The 18,961-nt window shown below is 57.5% G+C and overlaps 1 protein-coding gene across 2 annotated transcripts; it reads right to left on the reverse strand.

The window, feature by feature from the left end:
- Positions 1-5,467: 5,467 nt before the first annotated feature.
- PHYHIP (phytanoyl-CoA 2-hydroxylase interacting protein) lies at positions 5,468-17,028 on the reverse strand. Of its 2 annotated transcripts, none has more exons than XM_059072494.2 (5): positions 16,407-17,028; positions 12,730-12,914; positions 11,360-11,534; positions 9,377-9,494; positions 5,468-7,633 (listed from the first exon to the last, which is right to left on the reverse strand). In XM_059072494.2, exons 2-5 carry the CDS (start codon positions 12,892-12,894, stop codon positions 7,099-7,101), a joined length of 993 nt encoding a protein of 330 aa, XP_058928477.1. In that variant the 5' UTR covers positions 12,895-12,914; positions 16,407-17,028; the 3' UTR covers positions 5,468-7,098. The 2 variants fall into 2 exon arrangements, with proteins under 2 accessions (XP_058928477.1, XP_066895946.1); XM_067039845.1 differs by lacking the exon at positions 16,407-17,028 and adding an exon at positions 15,336-15,505.
- Positions 17,029-18,961: the final 1,933 nt, after the last annotated feature.

Raw genomic sequence — 18,961 nt, forward strand, 5'->3', positions numbered from 1 at the left:
GCCAGTGTCCCGTGCCAGATGCTGTCCGGGGTATGGGGGCGGCGGGCGTGGGTGGCTCGTCTCACTCCAGATGCGCAGGCTTGCTGTGTCTGGGGCCGGCCCACGGCCAGGACACCTGGCCTCACTGGCTGTCCTTCCTTCCGTCAATTCCAGGGCCCCAGAGGGTGGGATCTCACGGTCAGGCACACACACACACACGCCTTGCACACTTCAGCCTGCAGGCGCTCCATGCATACACACTGCTCACAGCTCTCCCACACAGCCGAAGGGGTGGAACATTCTGTAAACAGGCTGTTCGGTGGGGAGGGAGGAGATATGTAAAAGGAGATGGCGTGTGTCTGTCCATCCAGTGTCCATCCAGGTCTTCTGTCTCTGGGTCTGGGTGTCGGGCTGGGGGAGCCCACCAGGACCCAGAACGACGGCATCAGCCAGAACAGATCCACCAGCTGGCCGCCAGTGCCTGCCCTCCTGAAGGTCGGACCCCGAGTGCTGGCCCCTCGGATCCTTCTCTCCTCAGTGAGACAAGAGCCAGATGCTCGGCAGCCCCTGAGCAAACATTCCAGCTCTGGCCCCCTCTCCCAAGGTGACCCATGGCTGTGTCTCGTCTGGCTTCTTCCTTTCTGCCATTGCCTTCTCCCTCTCCAGGCAATAGTGAGGCACGGACCTGTCTCCCTGAGGCCAGGTGGAGAGAAACTGCATCCCTGCTCCTTCCCTTCAGAGGAGCCTCTCTACCCTTTCTCTCCAGGGATCTCACAGGGAAAGAAAGCCCAGAGAGGACCCAGGTCCTCTGCCTGGACTGGCGACTCCCAGATTCCAGAGCGAGCAGGCAGCCTGCTCCAAGCCCTGGGGCTCCCTGAGAGCCTTCGGGGGACTGTGGGTCTTTTACTGGCCCCAAACTCCTTCCCATTGCAGAGGCAGATGTTGTGCCAGCTGCTCTCTGGACTGTGTGGGGGAACCTACCCGCAGGGAGCAATACGGCACGGTGCATCCCATATTGGTCCTTTAGGCAGAAAGCAGGAGTGAAAACCGGACACGTGGCTAGTTTCTGATGTGCATGCAGGACCAGCTCCCGTGGTCAGGCTGCAGTCTTCTCTTCTAGTCCTGAGCGCAGGCGAGGGAGTGGGTGCTGGCCGGAGGGCCAGCGAGGTCACAGGCTGTGATGCAACGGCCACCCCTCCGCCTCCTCTGACCAAAGTGCTCAGGACAGCTCAGAGGGCCGTGAACAGAATAGAAAAACCCCCAAACCATTGGAGCCGCCCAAGCATCTCATCTGGACACTTTGCCAACAAACTTGGCCTCAGCTCCATGGCAGAATTTGTAGTCAGTGGTCACAGCTCTCCTCACCAGCCCTGCAGGTTCCTCTGAAGCTCAGAGGACCACACTGGCAGTTTACAGACCACATGTGCGAAGAGAGTCAGGATCACAGCCCCGTCCAGACTTGGGGACTGCGGCCCAAGAGAGTACCTTCCCCCACCCAGGTCAGGGCCCCTGTGAACAGCAACAGCACAGCCGGAGGCAGCTCAGGACTGACCCATGCAGCCACCCTGGGCACCCGTCCCAAGACTCCATCACCGCCGTAGACTCGGGCCCCTCTAACGACTCAGGGGCCCGTGCTGGTGGGCCCTCCCAGTCTTCCCTGGGCCCATCTTCCCAGAGGCTGCCTCGGGGCGCTGCAGGCTGTTCAGGAGCTGGCGGCAGGCCACTGATACACATTCCAGAAGTTAATGAATGTGTTCTCCAGACACGGCCTGCCCTCACCTTCTGGCTACTTCAGGCTTCTAGACTAGATGAACTCCAGCGCAGCTGCCCAGCCGCTCAGGTGATTCCACGTCAGAGGATGGAACCCTTCCTCGTCCAACTGCCTCCAAGTCCCTGAGGTTTCCTGGGTCCTGAGTGCGTGGCCAGCAGCAGAAAAGCTAGGATGGACCTGCCCCAGACTGCACTCCCAACCTGGTAACCAGGTTAAGATAACCACGTACCCTGGAGCTCCGGCCTCCTCCCTCTGGGAGCACCTCTCTAGCCCTCGGAGGACAGGACACCAGCCCTGGCTTGGCAGTCAGGAGATCTGGCTCTGCCTTGCTTCGCCCTGTGACGTTGACCAACTGTCCCCTCCCTGGGCCTCTGCTCCCCAACCTATCACCTTTCCTCAGCAACCCTTCCTGTCGGGGTCTAGTCTCCAAGAGCCAGAGGCTAGGGCCGGGCTCCTGAGGCAGCTGGGGGCTTCCAGGGCCAACTGTTGGCTCGACTGTAAAAGAAAGAAGGTTGTATGCCCTGCACTGCCCCCTCACTCCTTTTTATCCCTCCCCCTCCCCCTTACCCCACATTCTTCTCAGTAGGTCTTGAGAAGGTTATAAGCTTGAATGCAACACAGCCAGTTTGGGGCTTCCCTGGCAGTCCAGTGGTTAAGACTCTGTGCTTCCACTGCAGGGGGCACAGGTTTAATCCCTGGTAGAGGAACTAAGATCCCACGTGCTGCGCGCCACAGCCAAAAAGATTTTAAATAAATAAAATAAACATAGCCGGTTTTGAATGCAAGCTTTCCCATTTGGTGGCTCCATGCCCCTTGGTGAGTCATTTAACTGCTCTGAACCTTAGTTTCTTCATCTAGATACAGAGGATGAAGCACAGTGTTTCAAGAAAGGGAGAGGGCTTCCCTGGTGGTGCAGTGGTTGAGAGGCCGCCTGCCAATGCAGGGGACACGGGTCTGTGCCCCGGTCCGGGAAGATCCCACACGCCGCAGAGCGTGAGCCATGGCTGCTGAGCCTGCGCGTCCGGAGCCTGTGCTCCGCGACGGGAGAGGCCACAGCGGTGAGAGGCCCGCGTAAGGAAGAGATAGACTTTGGAGGGAGCCTGTCACAGCGCCTGGAAAATAGGCTCTCTGTAAACGGGCCTTCTTTTCCAGTCAACTGCCAAACAATTCTCCAGTTCCTGGATGAAGCTCTTCCTATGCTAAAAGGAAACTTCTGGGTTCACCAGTTTCCAGTCGTGCGTTAGGAGTTTAGCGCAGAACTACATGTGCCAGAGAGGGCAATGCTTAACCCACAGCAAGGCGGAGCTTGTGGGGCAGTGGGGGATATATTTCTGGCTAGCTGGTAGCCTTTCTGGGCACCTCCCAAGTCACACCCTGTGCTTGACTGTCCCTACACACAAAGCTGATTCTAGAATATGTGAAAAGATTTGCTGCCCCAGTTTGCAAAAATAGTAGTGCCTGACTTGGGGAGAGGAGTAAGGAGGGGAGAAGGAGGCCAGATGTTTTCCCCTGAGAGTCAGAAGGCCCACCCCCTCGCTGACCAGCCTGCTTCTCCTGCTTCAGCCCCCTCCCAGCCTCCCAGCCCTCCCCTCCCCCATCCCAGGAACATCTGGTTCCAATCTCTTCCAGATGCTGTGGCCAAGCTGTTTTATGGCCAATCACCTCAGCTCAGCTTCCTGAAGGCCTCCCTCCATTTCGGGGAATGGTCCCTCCTCATCCCTTTCCTTGGGACCTTGGCCACCTCTTTTCCTAACATGGAGAAGACACATATTGAAGCCAAATGAAACTCTGAGGGTCCTCAGAACTGGCACCTTCCTTCCCACTTCTTTGCAGGGGGCCTGTCATCCAGCCAGGATTAAAAGAAAGATGCTGTCCCAGAAGGAAATGAATGGACAGGGAAGTATGGGTGTGCGTGCGTGTGTGTGTGTGTGTGTGTGTGTGTGTGTGTGTGTGTGTGTGAGTGAGGTGTGAGTGTATGAGGCTGTGCCTATATATTGGGTGTGTCTGTGTTTGTGTCTGCACAGCAAAATACCCCACTGTAACCTGGAAGTGTCCCTTGGTGGCCACCACCTCATTTTCCCTCCCTACCTACACTAGCTAACTCGAGGCCCCTCTGCTGGACAGTGGCAGCTGCAGCCCAAGGTTGCCCCTTACCTTACAGCTCTCTGTGGCTGCCAAAGCTGTCTTCCATATCCAGCCCAGGGAGGCGGGGTGTGCGTGTGTGTGTGTGTGTGTGTGTGTGTGTGTGTGTGTGTGTGTGTGTGTGTGTTTATGTACACATAGACCTCTCTCCCTCCGCCAGGTCAGATTAGAGGGACACAGGCCAGAAGTGACCCCGCAGCAGACTCTGGCAGATGCCCTGACCCAGCTCTATCTGACAGGTGCCTGGAGCCGCCCAGGGCTGGCCGAGTGCTGGAGAGCGGCCATCTGGAGAGAGGAAGGAGGAGCAGGCTCTCTGGAGGAAACCTGTGTTCAGCCTCCCCACCACCCGTGCCTCAACTGGCTCCTTCGTCCCCCACTAAGAGGACCCTGGGAGCCAGTCTCTCCTCCTAAGAAACCCAGAAGGGTTTTGCAAAAGGAAGATTGAAGCCTGTGCCTCTGGGGGGCTCTGAAAACCCCCCAGCTGGTGCTGGGGGGTGGTCCTGCCCAGAGGCGGAAGGATGGACCCTGGAGGTCACCCCCCATCCTTAGAATCCTGGACTCCAAATATTCCCCACTACTCCTTCAAAATAAGCTTCCTTGGCATTTTTGGCTCCACAGCCCCCCCTGGTGTTATTCGGGAACTAGGCATGGCCATGGTCAGCCAGAAGCGCTGTGGAGACCCTTGGGTGGGCCACTGTGTCTGAGGCCTGCCCTGCCCGTGTCTGACTGTCCCAGGTGGTCTCTGGCATACAACGGGGAGACAGGGCAGTGAAATGGAAGGATTCTAGCTTCTGAATCAAATCCTGGGCATTGTTGCCTACTGGCTGGAAGACACAAGCAAGCCTTTTAACCTCTTTGTGCCTCAGTTTCTTCATCTGTTAAATGGGAATCGTACGGTGCAGGGACATTGCAAAGAATAAAGGAGCTGATGTGTGTGAAAGCACCTGGCCGGATGCTTGGCACGTAGTAGGCCCTCAGGAAGTGGCATTTGACCTTCAGCTTTCCTTCCTAGTGCAAGGAGGCTGTGCCCCAAGCTTTGGATGACACATGTTCCTTTGGCCCTGAGCCAGGCAGTGTCAGGGAGGTGACTCTGTTTTTTCTGGAGCTTTTCCACTCCAGTAGAGGATCATTTTAATAAGTCCATAATAATAGATGCAGAGGTGACTCAGATCTGCAAACGAGGAGCCCTGCTGTGGAGAGGACACTCAGGCTCTGGGGGAGGGAAATTCAGTGGCATCTGAGTCTGATGCAGTGGCAGTCTGCTGCAGTGGGAAGGGCTCCAAACAGGGGGCCTGTGGACCTCGGTTAGGCCTCCAGATTGCTACAGGTTGTCCCCTAGGAGGCCTCAGTTTCCCCATCTGCAGAGTGCATGGTAGCGCCAAATTGACCTCCAAAGTCCTTTCCAAGCTGGAGAAGTGGCTCTGCTTTTGGAGCCCTGCCTCTCACAGTGAGATGTGGAACAACCTTGGAGACAGTTCCAGGTGGCCTGTCCTGGGGGGCATCCTCATTCGAGCTCTTCTGTGACTATACAGCTTGCCCACCCCACCCCTCCCAGAGCCCAAGGAGAGGCGGGGCTCTCAGGCCATGGTCGTTTATTGATGCACGTCGCAAGCACAGCACACAGGCGGGTGTGCCCCCAGCCCAGGGCAAACGCGAGGCCAGGGGAGGGCAGCGGGCCTTTTCCGCTGCCCTCAGCAGAGGGGAAAGGGCCTGGGGCCCACGTCCTCTCCTCCATGCATCTCCCACAGCCCCCAGCCCTGATCCATGCCACGGAGACAGCTGACCACACCACTCCCTGTGGCTACAGAAGAGGCAACCAGCTGTCCTATCTGCCCACTCACTGAGATATGGCCTTGTTGGCCTGCTGCCCCTTTCTGTCCTTCATCGCAGAAATCTGGCTGTCACCTTGGGGGCTGCTTCCCACCACCTGACATCACCTCTGGCATCCCCCAAACAGCTGCCTGCCTTAATTGACACCTCTCCCCGTCAGCCCACGCAGTCTGCTTGTCCCCAGGGTCCACTCTCACCACTCCCATGACCCGTACAAAAGTAGGAAAGAGGTGAAAGCGTTGAGTGGCCCAGGAAAGACCTCACCAAGGACTCCCCAGGGAAGGGCCTCTCCGCCAATAGGCTAGCTTCGCGGTGGGTACCCGACAGGGCCAGTGGGCAGGGGCGCGAGGGGGGGCGGGGCAGGGAAGCCACAGTCCAGATGACACACAGGCACAGGGCAGTGGCGGCGCCGCGGCAGAGCGAGAGAGCAAGCGCGCAGCCAGGCGGGGTGCCAGGGATCTGGGGGAACGTCCTCACTTCCAGTTCCACGCCGGGTCCCCCCGGCGTGAGGCCGCCCACTCCCGGCTGAGGAAGGGGTCCCTCCGGGTCTCAGGGGTCTCTTGCCCCCTCCTCGACCCCAGCGGCTGCCCTTGCAGACCCAGCACTCTGAGCAAGGGAGAAAGTACGCCGGGATTTACACCATCTCCAGACGGAAGAAGGGGAAACACCAGCAGCCAGGTGCCCCCGAAGCTAAGAGAAAAAGAGGGCCCTTTTCTAGAGGGCAGGTGGAGAAGGGGAGGCACAGCCCTCCCAGTGCAGGAAGAGGGTGCCTCGGGGTAAGGAGCAGGGGGCGGGATGGGGGCGGGGGTCACAGCGGTGCAGGAGACTATTTATAGAGGGAGAGGGTCGGGCCTGCGGTGGGAAGCCCCCAGGCCCGACTCACGGGGAGGGGCATTCTGTGATTGGCCCTGAGCGGGAGGGGGTGGGGCTAACGAAGAGCACGCCCACAGCTCTCGGCTCACCTCCGGAGGCAGGCAAGCTACAGGTGGGCATTGGGAGGGAAGGCTTCCCCGGGAGAGCCCTAGGCGGCAGGTCTCCTGAGATGGAGGCCTGGGATGAGACAAGAAACAGCAGGGCAGGGAAACCAGAGGAAAGGGGAAGTCTCTAGAAATCCCCCCGCCCCCCCACTCCCCACCAACTTGCTGAGGCCAAGAAGCCTTCCCAACCCCACCAGGCATGGGTGGGCCATGCCTACCAAGGGACCACCCACTGTTGCCTCCAACGCCCTCTGGGGAAGGGAAGGGAAGAGAAGAGGGAGATGGGTGGCATGGAGGAAGCAGGGCGGCAGGGAAGAGAAAGCCAGCTCCCTGCACCTATGCCACCCATCACCCCCCTGCCTGCCATCTCTTCCTAGCCCCCCAGCTCCCCAGAAGTCCCTAGCGACCCACGCTGATGTTGCAGGTCTTGCAGCTGGGGTCTTTCTTGGCATCAGCAGTGGACAGGCTCATGAGCTGGTGCCCGCTGATCTCCCCCAGGGTGCCCAGGGACAGGTCGACAGGCTCGGTGTAGATGATCTCCAGGATGAGGTCCTGGGCGTGGCGGAAGACCAGCTCCCCATCCTCCACGCTGCAGGTCAGGAACTTGTTGCAGGCAATGTCCAGGAGGGGCAGGCGGTCACGGCAGAAGCGATCCCCCAGGGAACCCTTGGGGGCCAGCACCAGGATGGCATAGTGGTAGGCCGTGTACATACAGTAGAAGTCCGCAAAGTAGAGGTTGGTGCTGGGGTTGAAAAGGCGCTGGGCGGGGATCTGGAAGCGCCAGCGGCCGTAGGGGGAGTCCTGCGGGGGCTGGCCTGTGTTGAACTCAGTGTTGCAGCTGAAGAAGACCCCGTGGAGCATGCCGCTGGTCGGGGAGCCATGGCTGCCACTGTTGTCCTTCAGGTAGGGCTGCAGCATGTTCCCGCAGTGGGTCCTGCCCACCCCGGGCAGGGGGAAAGGCCCAGGGGAAGAGAAAATGACGTTGGTTAGCTGGACTGAGGCTTGGCTGCTATGTGTGACCGAGAAGAGTGTCAGCCCAACTCCCAGCTCTCCCACCAGCTACCGCCTCCACCAGTCACAAATAGAACTTTCCAGAATGCAAGAGAAGGGAGGGCCCTGGAGACGGGCTGATCCAGCCCACTTCTTCACGGAGGAGAGATCTGAACGCGCCACTCCCCAGCTTACAACCCTTTGATGGGACTTGCACAAAAAGCAACGCCATAAAGATCTGGTCTTTCGGGCCCCACCTCCCAACACCCCCAAACGCACAGGTAACATGTAACATCCTCCAGCGGGAACCCCACCCCAGGTCTTTCCTGCCTCTGTGCCTTTGCAGTGCTCTTCCTTCTGCCTGGGCTGCCCCTCCCACATTTTTCCACCTGGCAAACTTCTAATCATCCCTCAGGTGTCCCCTCCTCTCCAAAACCTTCCAGGAACAGCAAGCACTTACATTCAACAAAATTTTGACTGCCTGCTACGTGCAGGACACTGAACTTTACTCAGCAATCACACATACTTATTATATTCCATCTGTCTGTACTTCCCCTGATAGACTCTGAGGTTTGCAAGAGGCGGGGACTCTGCCTTTTTTCATCTTTTTTTTTTTTTTTTTCCTGAGCCCCACGGCGTGCAGGATCTTAGTTCCCCGACCAGGGATCAAACCCATGCCTCCAGCAGTGGTAGCACAAAGTCTTAACCACTGGACCGCCAGGGAAGTCCCTATTCATCTTTATATTCTGGCACGTATGGGTGCACTCTGTCTCTCCCTTGCTTGCTGATAGAGGAGCCCAACTAGCCGTTGTCCTCACCCCTCACGTACTGCCTCTCTTCTTTAGTACAAACACCGAAGAACCCCCCGGGATCAGGTCAAGACGCCTCGCCCCAGCTGACTGCAGTGATAAAGACAGTAACAGGGGCAGCTTGCCCTGGCCCCCTTAGAAGGACGAGGACTTGGAGCAATATCAGCCAGCATGGTGAGGACGGGCAGCCCCTGGTCCAGCCTCACTCTTGCCTGGTTCTGCTGGCCCTCCGGGCCTCAGGCTCCCCATTTGTAGGCTGAGGGTGTTGGATGGGATCACCAATTTTCAAACATTTTTGAAATGTTTCAAACATTCAAGCAGAACCCCTCTCTTTTATCCCCAAAGGAAATTATACACAGGCAGGCCAGAGGCAATTAAATGGAAGCCTCTCTGAGTGGGTGACAGGTGCGGGGCTCAGCAAGCCTCATCCTCTGATTTCCTCTCCAGTCCCTCGGTACCACCTTAAAGGGCACCCTGAGATCCTTCCCCGGAGCCTCCAGTTTTCCGAGCATGCAGTGTGAAGACCACAGCCCTTCGTACTGAGAATCCTCTCACTCTGTATTCCCCTCACCACCTCCCTTGGGACCCAGGGCCTGAATTGGAGGGACAGCTGACCTGCAGCCCTAGAACCCAGGGAAAGGAACTCTCCGAAAGGAGGATCAAAGCCAGGACCTCGTCCACTCATGACTGTTAGTGTGGTGCCCCCATCCTGAGAGCCCTCTCCTTCCCTGGAGCCTAACATCCCCCCCAGAACCAGCCTGGGTTATGGGGGTGGTGAGGACTCCAGAGGAGGGTCTGGCAACTAACAGGGTTGGGGGGACGTCAGACGGCTGGGGTGGCGGGCAGATCCAGGGCAGGAAGGAGAGACCCAGCCATACCTGGCGTGCTGGAAGTACTCCTTGTGATGGTTGCGGTAGAAGACGGAGAAGCGGAGCATGCGGCCTGCGATCTGCTCGGCCTTCTCCTGCAACTGGGCCAGGTGCTCCTTGGCATAATCTGCAAGAGTCCAGGTGGGTCAGTCGAGGGCCAAGTGGGGGATGGCACCCTGTCCCACGGATCACCCACTGCATACCGTGAACGCTGGCCCACCTCTGTCGTCAGGGCGCAGGGGAGACCAGACAATCACAGCACCTTGGACCAGTTAGGAACAGACCACCTGGCCTGGCTGGGAACATGAGCAGCTGGAGGCTGTCTGTCCTTGTCACCTCTGGGCCCTATTGCCAGAGGCTCAGGGCTCTGCGTCAGCAAAGGGCAGAGGGCTGCCCAGTTATACAGTTATGTACAGCGAGGGCCCCAGAGGCTATGATCCCAGACCATCCTCGTGTGAAAAGAGGACCAAGAGGCAAAAGACTGAGAGGAGCCAATCTGAGGTCCTTTGGGGAGGGCCCCTCAAATCCACCAGGTAGGAGGCTGCCCACACCACCGCATGGAAGCCAGTTGTAATTTCAGGTGAAGAGTCAGGAGGAAACTGCAGAGAACCAAGGTGAATATTTAGGCAGACCAGGGTCTGGGGCATTCCATGAGAAAGGGAGAAGGTTGGAAACAGCATAGTCCAATTGGACTCCCTGGGCCAGGGCCAGAGGCTGGGGTCGTGGAGCCCAGGCAGGGCTGCTGCTAGCCTAGACGGTGCCTTTGCACAAAGTAGGAAGAGGTGCCCTTTCCTCTTGCTGATGCAGCCCTGGCCAGGGTGCTGGGTTTGACAAAAGGAGGAGGAACTGAATTGCAGCCATCCCCAGCTCCCCAGTTTGAATGACCTCCCACTACATGTAGAGTTCTGGGGTAAACCAAGGGGCTTTCCCTGCAAGGTGCAGGAGCACCTCCAGAGAGTGGCGTTTTGCAGCTGAGCTAAGAAAAAAACACCACTCGAAAGAGAAAGGCAGGTCAAGGAGAGTTGGGGCACAGACTTTGGCAGAGGATGCAGTCAGCAGCCTCCGAGACCTGGGGCTAAGGATGTTCATGCCCCTTCCTTGTGACAGAGGGAGATCTGGAGCAGTTCTCACCATGGGCACCAAAAGAATGGAATATCATGGGGCCGATCCTGGGTCATCAGTGAGCAAGTACGCAGAAGCCCAGTATTTGTTCATGTGGGAATTTGCAAGCTAATAGGTAAGTTTGTGGGATGGTTTTCCCAGCCTACGTGGAGGCTCAAGACAAACAAAATGTGATTGTCCTACAAAGTGTCCATCAACCAATGATCAATAAACAAAACATGGTCCATCCACACAATGGGGTGTTATTCAGCCTTAAAAAGGAAAGAAATTCTGACACATGCTGTAACATGGATGGACCTTGAGGACATTATGCTAAATGAATAAGCCAATCACAGAAGGGCGAATACTGACTGTGTGATTCTCCTCACATGCGGTACCGAGAGTAGTCAAATTTACAGAGACAAAAAGTGGAAGGGTGGTTGCCAGGGCGTGGAGTGAGAGGGGAATGGGAAGCTGTTGTTTAAGGGGCATAGAGTTTCAGTTTGGGAAGATGAGAAAGTTCTGGAGCTGGATTGCACACCGAGGTGAATGTACTTAACGCTGCTGGACTGAAAAATGGTTAAGATGGTAAATTTATGTTATGTGCATTTTCCCCCACTTATGCTTGCCCTGAGCCAGAAAAGTAACTCCATCCCTTTCTGGAAGAGGTATTGTCAACATAATCAGCAGGGCTCGCATCTGCCTCCTGCATCAGACTGCAGAATTTGGGGGGGGCACGGGTGGGTCTCATCCATGGGTGTCTCCCCGTTGACCGAAGCACGGTGCCTGCGTACAGCAGGTGTTGCTAAGTGCGTGCCGGGTTAAGAGGAAGTCCCCTCCTGACAATCACTAAACCAGATGTGCCAAAGCAGCCGGGCGGCAGGGCCTCACCCCCAGTGCAGAACTCGACCGTCTCGCTCCAGCCGGACACGAGGTACTCCCCGTCGCTCTGCTTCACGGCGGTCTGCACTGCCACGCTGTACTCCGTGCGGGGGCTCAGGAACCAGTGGCCTCTCACCGTCATGGGCAGCGGCACGGCCTTGGCCACGAGCTTGGTGGGGACATCCTGAGAAACGGGGCGCGGACGGAGAGCCGAGAGTCAGATTGGGGGTCACGTCCACTCTTGGAGTTCCCCCAGACCTCCCACTCCCCCCGATGGCCGCCTTCCTGCTGAGGAGAGCCAGAGCCTCAAGGATTCAATGGCTTGGTGCCCTGGCCACCATTTTCCCACAGAAGCAAGCCGTGGCCATTGGGAAGGCCATACAGACACTCCCTGGCCTCCACCCCCTTGACCCCCGATGCCCGTTCTCTTGGGAAACTGAGGAGAAAGACCACTGGGGTGGAGGCGCGCAAAGTTGAGGGCGGCGAGACCTTCTTTTCCGAGGGAGACTTCGAGAGCTCTGCACACTGCAGTGCCGTCTCCACGGCAACGGCAAATGCTGAGAAGCCAGGGAGGAAGGGAAAATATGCCTTCTTCTTTGGGGGGGAGGGTTAAGGGGGTGGTGTTGAACACTCACGTCACCGTGGCAACTGGCCTGCCAAAAGACACCCAGATTGGAGAGCCAGTTCCAAAGAGAGAGAGGGCGAGTAACCCACACGATGCGGTCGTCGTGGGAACCAGCTCCTTCCTACCTCACTCTTCCCCCTGCCTCTCTGCCAGCTTGAGAAGATGGGAGCCTTCCTCCCACCCGCCCCCACACCGGCTCTAACCCAGGGAAGGGACATCCCAGCCCGTGCGGGACTCGCCATCCCTCTTCTAAACGCAGCAAAGAATAGGCCAGAGGCTCGGGGACAGAGAGGATCACAGGGTCCTGAGGACCAGGCAAAGGGGCACAAGGCTGTGCGTGGCCCGCGTTGCCCACCCGGTCAGCGATAAGGCTGCTTTCTCCGTCGGGGGCTTTGTCGGACCCCTGAGACGCCATCCCCAGGTGTGACGTCTGTGGCCGCACCCTGGGTTTTCCCACCCCATGTGAATGAAGAACCAGTCATGATGCCAATGACGGTGTTTGCCGTGTTCTGGGCAGAAGCCAAATACCACGCAGACGATTCCCTCAGTGACGCCTCTCCCAAGCTGGCATTATTATTATTCCCTCTTTACCAGTGGAGGAGAGAGGTTAAACAGCTTTCCCAAGATTACACAGTAAGAGCTGGACTGGAGTCGGGCCTCTCTGACTCCCAACTGTCCCCTCTAGGTGTTCTGTTATCCTGCCCCCTTCAAGAGCAGGGGCTCGGAGGAGGCGCTCTGGGCACCCCGCACTCACCCGGTGCTTGAACTTGTTGGAGTTCTTATTCTCTTTCTTGTTCAGGTCAATGAAGTAGTGGGTGACCCTCTCCAGGTCACTGTTCTCCATGGCCCAGGAGATGCGAAAGGAGTCACAGGTGATGTTGCTGACCTCGATGCTGTGGGGCGTGGACAGCAGCTCCATGCTCCCCACTGGTTTGGCTTCTGTGTGGACCGAGGAGAGAGGAAGACTCAGCACCTCCCTCCCCGCCACGGAATCTTCTAGAATGTCTTGCTCCCAACATCACTTGCAAGGTGGAACCTTGAGGAGCCATCGATTGCACCCGCCTCATCAGATCTGATGGGAAGATAGCACGAGGAGGACTGGAGGGGTGGGGCCGAAGGTGGGCTGGGGTGGCCCCCTCGGGGGCTCTTGGCTCTCCTGGGAGGTGTCTGCAGAGCAGATGGCACCTGACAGGTGGCGGAGGCAGTGCGAATGCTTCACACGTGGGGCAGGACAGATTTGCAGCAGATGGAGCCAAGGAGGGGGGCCCTCAGCCAGCAGGCGTGAAAAGAGAAAGGGGTGGGGTGGAGAGAGCAGTGCCAGGCGGTGCAGGAGTGGCAGGAACCCCCCACCGGGAGCAGGGTGTGAGGGTGAGGCAGGCAGGGGGCGCTGGCAGCCAAGAGGCCCAGGATGCCAGGGCTCTCGGGTTCAGGCCCCCTCCTCCCTGCGGGTGACTCAGCAAGGGCCACCACAACTCGCGGCTGGGAGTACGAGTGCCACCGAGATGACGTGAATCCACTGGTGGTGGGAGGGGACAGCAGGGCCACGGTTCTCTTCCACCTGTAACATTTCAACTCTCGTTCTTTTTCTTTCAGCAGATCCTCTGTCGCTTGACTCTTAAATTACTAGTTTTTACCTTTACATCTCTTGCAGGCCAACTACGTGCTAATAATTTCACAAACATCATCTCATGCAAGCCTCACAATAGGCAGGTACTATTATTATCCCCATTTTACAGATGAAGTAGCTGAGGTCGGTGGGGTGAGGGGTGGTACTAAGGTGTCAAAGGTCACACAGCTGCAGAATGATTTGAACTCGGGTCTGTCTGATTCCAGGGCCCAAGCTCTTTATCATGAAGCTAAGGTTGTGTCCCCTTGTGTGTGTGTGTGTGTGTGTGACACGTGTAGTGTGTGTGTGTGCACAGGTGCACGTGGTTTTACCGCTATTTATTTTTCCTCCTTCCATCCTTTCCTTTCAAGGAATTGCTTTTTCTCTCACCTCCCTCTCTCACTCCTTTGCTCCTACCCCTGGCTGCTGTTCCAGGTGTGAAAGGACCGCACCACCATTACTCTCAACTGTGCTTTAGCTAGGATGAGCTGACTCTGGCCTTGACTTTGGCCTGGCTCACGGGAGCTCCGGGGAACAGGGTGGGGAGTGGGGGAGTGACTGTCTCTGGGACAAGAACGTGAATGTGGTTGGACTCCGTCCTGGGGCATGTGCTCATTACCCCATCGAGCTCATGCCTGCCTCAAGCCCAGCCCAGCACACCTGAGATTTCTGGAATGTCATCTCCTTTTCTCCCCCTCCCCTCTTCCTCACCCAGGCGCTAAGGGTGAGGGTACCTTGTGCCTTCGAAAGCAGGTACTTCTATTTATAGCTCCCAGAAGGTCCAACCCACACTTTCCTGTCAATTAAGCCTGCTCCAGAGACTGGCACCTCTAAATTAACCCCTGGGCTGCCTGGGCGGCAGGCACAGGGTGAAGGATATGGGTGATGGCCCTCACCTGTCCCAGGATGTCACCTGAATCCTTGTTTCATCTTAGCTTCCCACCCTAAAGTGTGTGCCTGCCTGTTGTGAAGTTCAGCCAAATGCCAGTGGCTTCGTGTATGGGGAATCCTATGGTGAATAAGCACAGGGGTGCTACCAGGTCCACCCCGAAATCAAACAGAATGGGATCAGTGTCTGGAAACAACTGTATGATAATAAACCAGCTGGTAATTCCTGGGGACAGGGGGGAGTTGCCATCCCTCGGGCTCCCAGTAAGGAGCTCTCCCGGGAGACACATGTGTGCCCCCCACATGCACCCCCACACACACATGCACCCACGCAAACCAACACAGACATAGAGCCACCCCAGAGGGCCTGAGCGGCCACCTCCCACCCACATGGGACGCAGTCTACGCCTAGCCTGTGGGTGGACACCTATTCCTGTCCCCGTATTCCTCAGTCTTCCCAGAGGCAGGGGCAGCAGGGGCAGCCGTGTTTGGTGGCAGGGGTCTCCAGGACCTGGCTCCTCCTTTCCTCTCTCCAGCTCTAGGAGAGCTCAGATCACCCCCCAGGCTAGCTTGAGGGGAGGCAGTGAGTGACACTGAGAGAACAGTGAAGCCGAGTGGACCAAGGCTGGGCGTGCACCCGGGTCTCCGAGCCCCGATGATGGAGAAGGGCAGGGTTTGAGGGACAGGCTGAGACAGCACCTGAGAAACACCCACGGTCCCATGTAATCCACCCCAAGACAAGCATTTACACACCCACACACAGGCAGGCACACACGCACGTACACAGATGCACTGGGTATGCCCACCCACACCTGCCACACACGGCTGCACACGCCTCCTCAGACACCCTCGTCCCACACACTCACCTACGCACTGAGGTACCCTCCGCCACCTTCCACGTTCTAAGAATGTCCCGCAGTTGTCCCTCCACAAGCTGTCACCTCCACACAGACCCACGCCTGTTCACGTCCGCAGGCTCTCTCACACACACACACACACACACGTAGGCACACATGCCTTCCCACAAGCCATATTTGGGGAAGAAAGGAGGCCACAGGCACCAACATGCATGCGTGCCGCCTCCACAGAGGCACGCTACCCCTCTGCCTGCTTCCACACACGTGTGCACTTGCACACACGTCAACCTCTGCCCATATTCTGGCGTTCTCTCTCACGGCTTCTCCAGGCTCAAAGCCACAGACTTTGAAAACATGTTGGTCTCCGCCAGGCTCTGCCAGCCCTGACCCTTCACATGCCAACAGGTTTGCGCACCTACGCACGCGGGCCCGCCCGCGGACACAGGCTTCTGCCTGCTCTCCCCACCTCCATCCCCCTTCTGCTCTGGAGTTGCGCCTCCCCACGTAGAAACCCTCTGGTCGCATGCGGTCAGCCCCCCAACAAAATGCACTCCCACACGCGTGACAAGTGCGACGTCCACCCCATAAATATACTGCCTCACACCAACCCCCCGCCCACACAGCCCCCAGGCTGCTCAGATAACCGATCCCCCCCCCCACGGACCTCATATGTACATGTATGTTTCCCAGACCCGCCACACGTGAGCATAAGTGCAGACAGAACTATGTACGCAAGCAAGCCTCCACTTCCCCGGCAAGCAGGCGCTCGTGCTGAGCACGCCAATACCCCCGGCCCGTGCCCATTCGGAGCAGCCACCACACGCCAGAGGGGACGCATCCCCCCACCCCGCTGTCCCCGTTGGCATCGCTGACTGCAGCAGAATGGTCACGGGGTGGCTGTGGTGCCCCAGGGACTGGATCCGGCTGTGAACCCCTTTGCCAAGGGCCTGGGGGAAAGGGCACAAGGTCGTCAGCCCCCGCTATCCAGGTGGGCACCTGGGCAGTGGCAGGACCCTGGCCACCCAAGTCCCTCTCGGGATTGACAGCAGGATCAGTCCTCTGGGGAGGAAGGACACTCACCTGTCTCCACCGGGCTCTGCAGAGGAAGATCTGGAAGGGAGGGAGGGGAGAGACCTCTGCGTGGACAGTCTCCCCAGGCTGAGGGGCGGCAGCCGGACGCCTGGGTCAAAGGCAGCAGCAGCGCTCTCTCGCTCCCCTGGCTCCTCTCTCAGCTGCCAGGGAGGCTTCTTCCATGCCCCGCAGGCAGCTCCTCCCCGGCTCTGCAGCACAACGCTGCTGCCCCCCGAGAGGCGATGTTCCCAGCCGGAGCGCCAGGAGAGAAACAAGAGCGAAATCAAAGCGGCGGTGTGGAGGAGAGAGAGGCAGAGAAGGCGAGAAAGAACGAAAGAGCCAGACCGAATCTGGCTCCACCAATGGGATCAGTGGCTGCCCAGCGTCAGGTGACAATAAGCAAGCTTGCTCCCTGCTCGCCTGGGCTGGTGGGAGGGGAAAGGGCAGAGGGTCTCCCAGGGAGCTACACCGATGTCCTTGGAGACAGTGGCAGTGGTCACCTTTCCCCCATTCTTCCAGGACAAGCTGCCCTCAGAAGTGCCTCCAGCACACCCCTGCTTGGAAAGCTCTCACTTGAAGGCAGCCCCTAAACTTCAGGATGCTGGGAGAGGGGTGGGGCTTAGCCTGAGGGCTCAGGAGCTCCAAAGCAAGGATTCTGATTGGCAGATGGGGAGGGGGGCTGTGAAGGGGAAGGGTTCACATGGGGTATGTGAGCTGCAGGCGGGCAGGAATGGGGGTCTGTCTACAGTCTGGATTCTCTCCTCAGGGCCTTTTGCTGATCTGTGGCTCCATTTTCTTACCAACTCTGTCAAGAGATATCAGACCTGCAGCTACAGGACCGCCTGATCGTCAAGGGAGAATGTCTGGCTACTTAAGTTCCGCAGGGGGAAAAAAAAACAAGAGAAAGAAGCTGTGGGGCAGTGAAGGAAGAACAGAGGCAAGAGAGTGGGGGTGGGAGGGACACACAGAGCTTGGAGTGTTCTCATCCCAGCCAACCACCTGGGCTCAGGGAAGCCAAGCCCTGAATACCTTGACCAGAGAGATTACTATCTGCTGTCTTAACAACAAGAAGCTTTTCTGACACCCAGAAATGAGGACCCTGAGGATGCCACCATGAATAACACTCAAGGAAATCCGAGTCAAGCAAACAACAGTGACAAAGAGTATGTACAGGGCTTCCCTGGTGGCGCAGTGGTTGAGAGTCCGCCTGCCGATGCGGGGGACACGGGTTCGTGCCCCGGTCCGGGAGGATCCCACGTGCCGTGGAGCAGCTGGGCCCGTGAGCCATGGCCGCTGAGCCTGCATGTCTGGAGCCTGTGCTCCGCGACGGGAGAGGCCACAACAGAGAGAGGCCCGCGTAATGCAAAAAAAAAAAAAAAAAAAAAAAAGAGTATGTACAGTGTGGAAAAGCACAGGCTTTGCAGTCAGACAGATACAGTCAAAATTCTTGCTCTGTCACTTTCTAGCTGGGTGACCTTGGACACGTTACTCAACTTCTCAGAGCTTCAGTTTCTCCGTCTGCCAAGTGGGATAATAACAAAGGTTTGTTGTCATCACTGAATGAGAAATCACATCATAAATCTCAAAGCTCTGGCTGATCTACCAGATGTGCCCAGTCACGCATCAGAGCTGTTATCATCACCATCATTATTGACCGTGCCTGCCTGCAAAGAGCCCACTGTTTTTTAGGAGAGAAAAGATGGGCATTTAGAGACCCAATTAGAGAACAAGGCGTATACAGCTAAATTGAGGGTACAGACGTGGATGCACAAAAGGAGTGAGGACCAGCTCCAGAGAGCAGGGGAAACACAGCCAAGAGGAGAAGGCGGAAGCAGCAGCGTGGTGGAAGGTGGGGAGGTCTTGGTGCAGACACAGCAGGCAGGCCCTGGGTGAGGGCCTCAGAGAGCCGTAGGAGGCCTGAGCTGAGTGTAGGGACTGAGAGGGACTCAGAGGCTGCAGACGTTGGCAGCAAAGGCTAGAGGAGGTGACAGTGGACAGAAAGTGAACAGTTCACAGAAAGCAAAGACAGCAGAAGCCAATCTTACCCTAAATGGGCATGGAGAACCCAGGCAAGTTTGGTCAGATCCTGAACCTCACAATGCGGTGTGGGGTGTTACACCGAGCCAGGATTAAGCCCTCCCTTGGCCAAAGATGAGTAGGCCCCGCTCCTCACACACCTACGCTGAGAAGTTGAAACTCCAAAGAGATGCACCGTGTCATCTCACGGCCATGGCCAGCATCAGACATCTGGACCGACACCTGGCCCTACAACCCACCTGAGGACAGCAACTCAGTTTCCCCATCTGTAAAGGAAGACTAGTCTCAGCACACCCCCGCCTCCCACCTTCACAGGATGGCACGCAGAGACCGCATGAGATCATGTGTCCCAAGCAGAGAACAGTCGCTATCTGAATGCACTTTCGTGGAGCTGGGCGCCAGTGTCAAGTGAAGACACAAACCCTCGCAGAGCTCCTGCCTCCTATTGCCTCAGAGGACTTCTCTGCAGATCACATGAGAAAACACATGGTAAGAAGAAAGCATGATGAGCCAAATATAACTAACTC

This window comes from Kogia breviceps, chromosome 8 (assembly GCF_026419965.1).
Source record: "Kogia breviceps isolate mKogBre1 chromosome 8, mKogBre1 haplotype 1, whole genome shotgun sequence".
NCBI lineage: Eukaryota > Metazoa > Chordata > Mammalia > Artiodactyla > Physeteridae > Kogia > Kogia breviceps.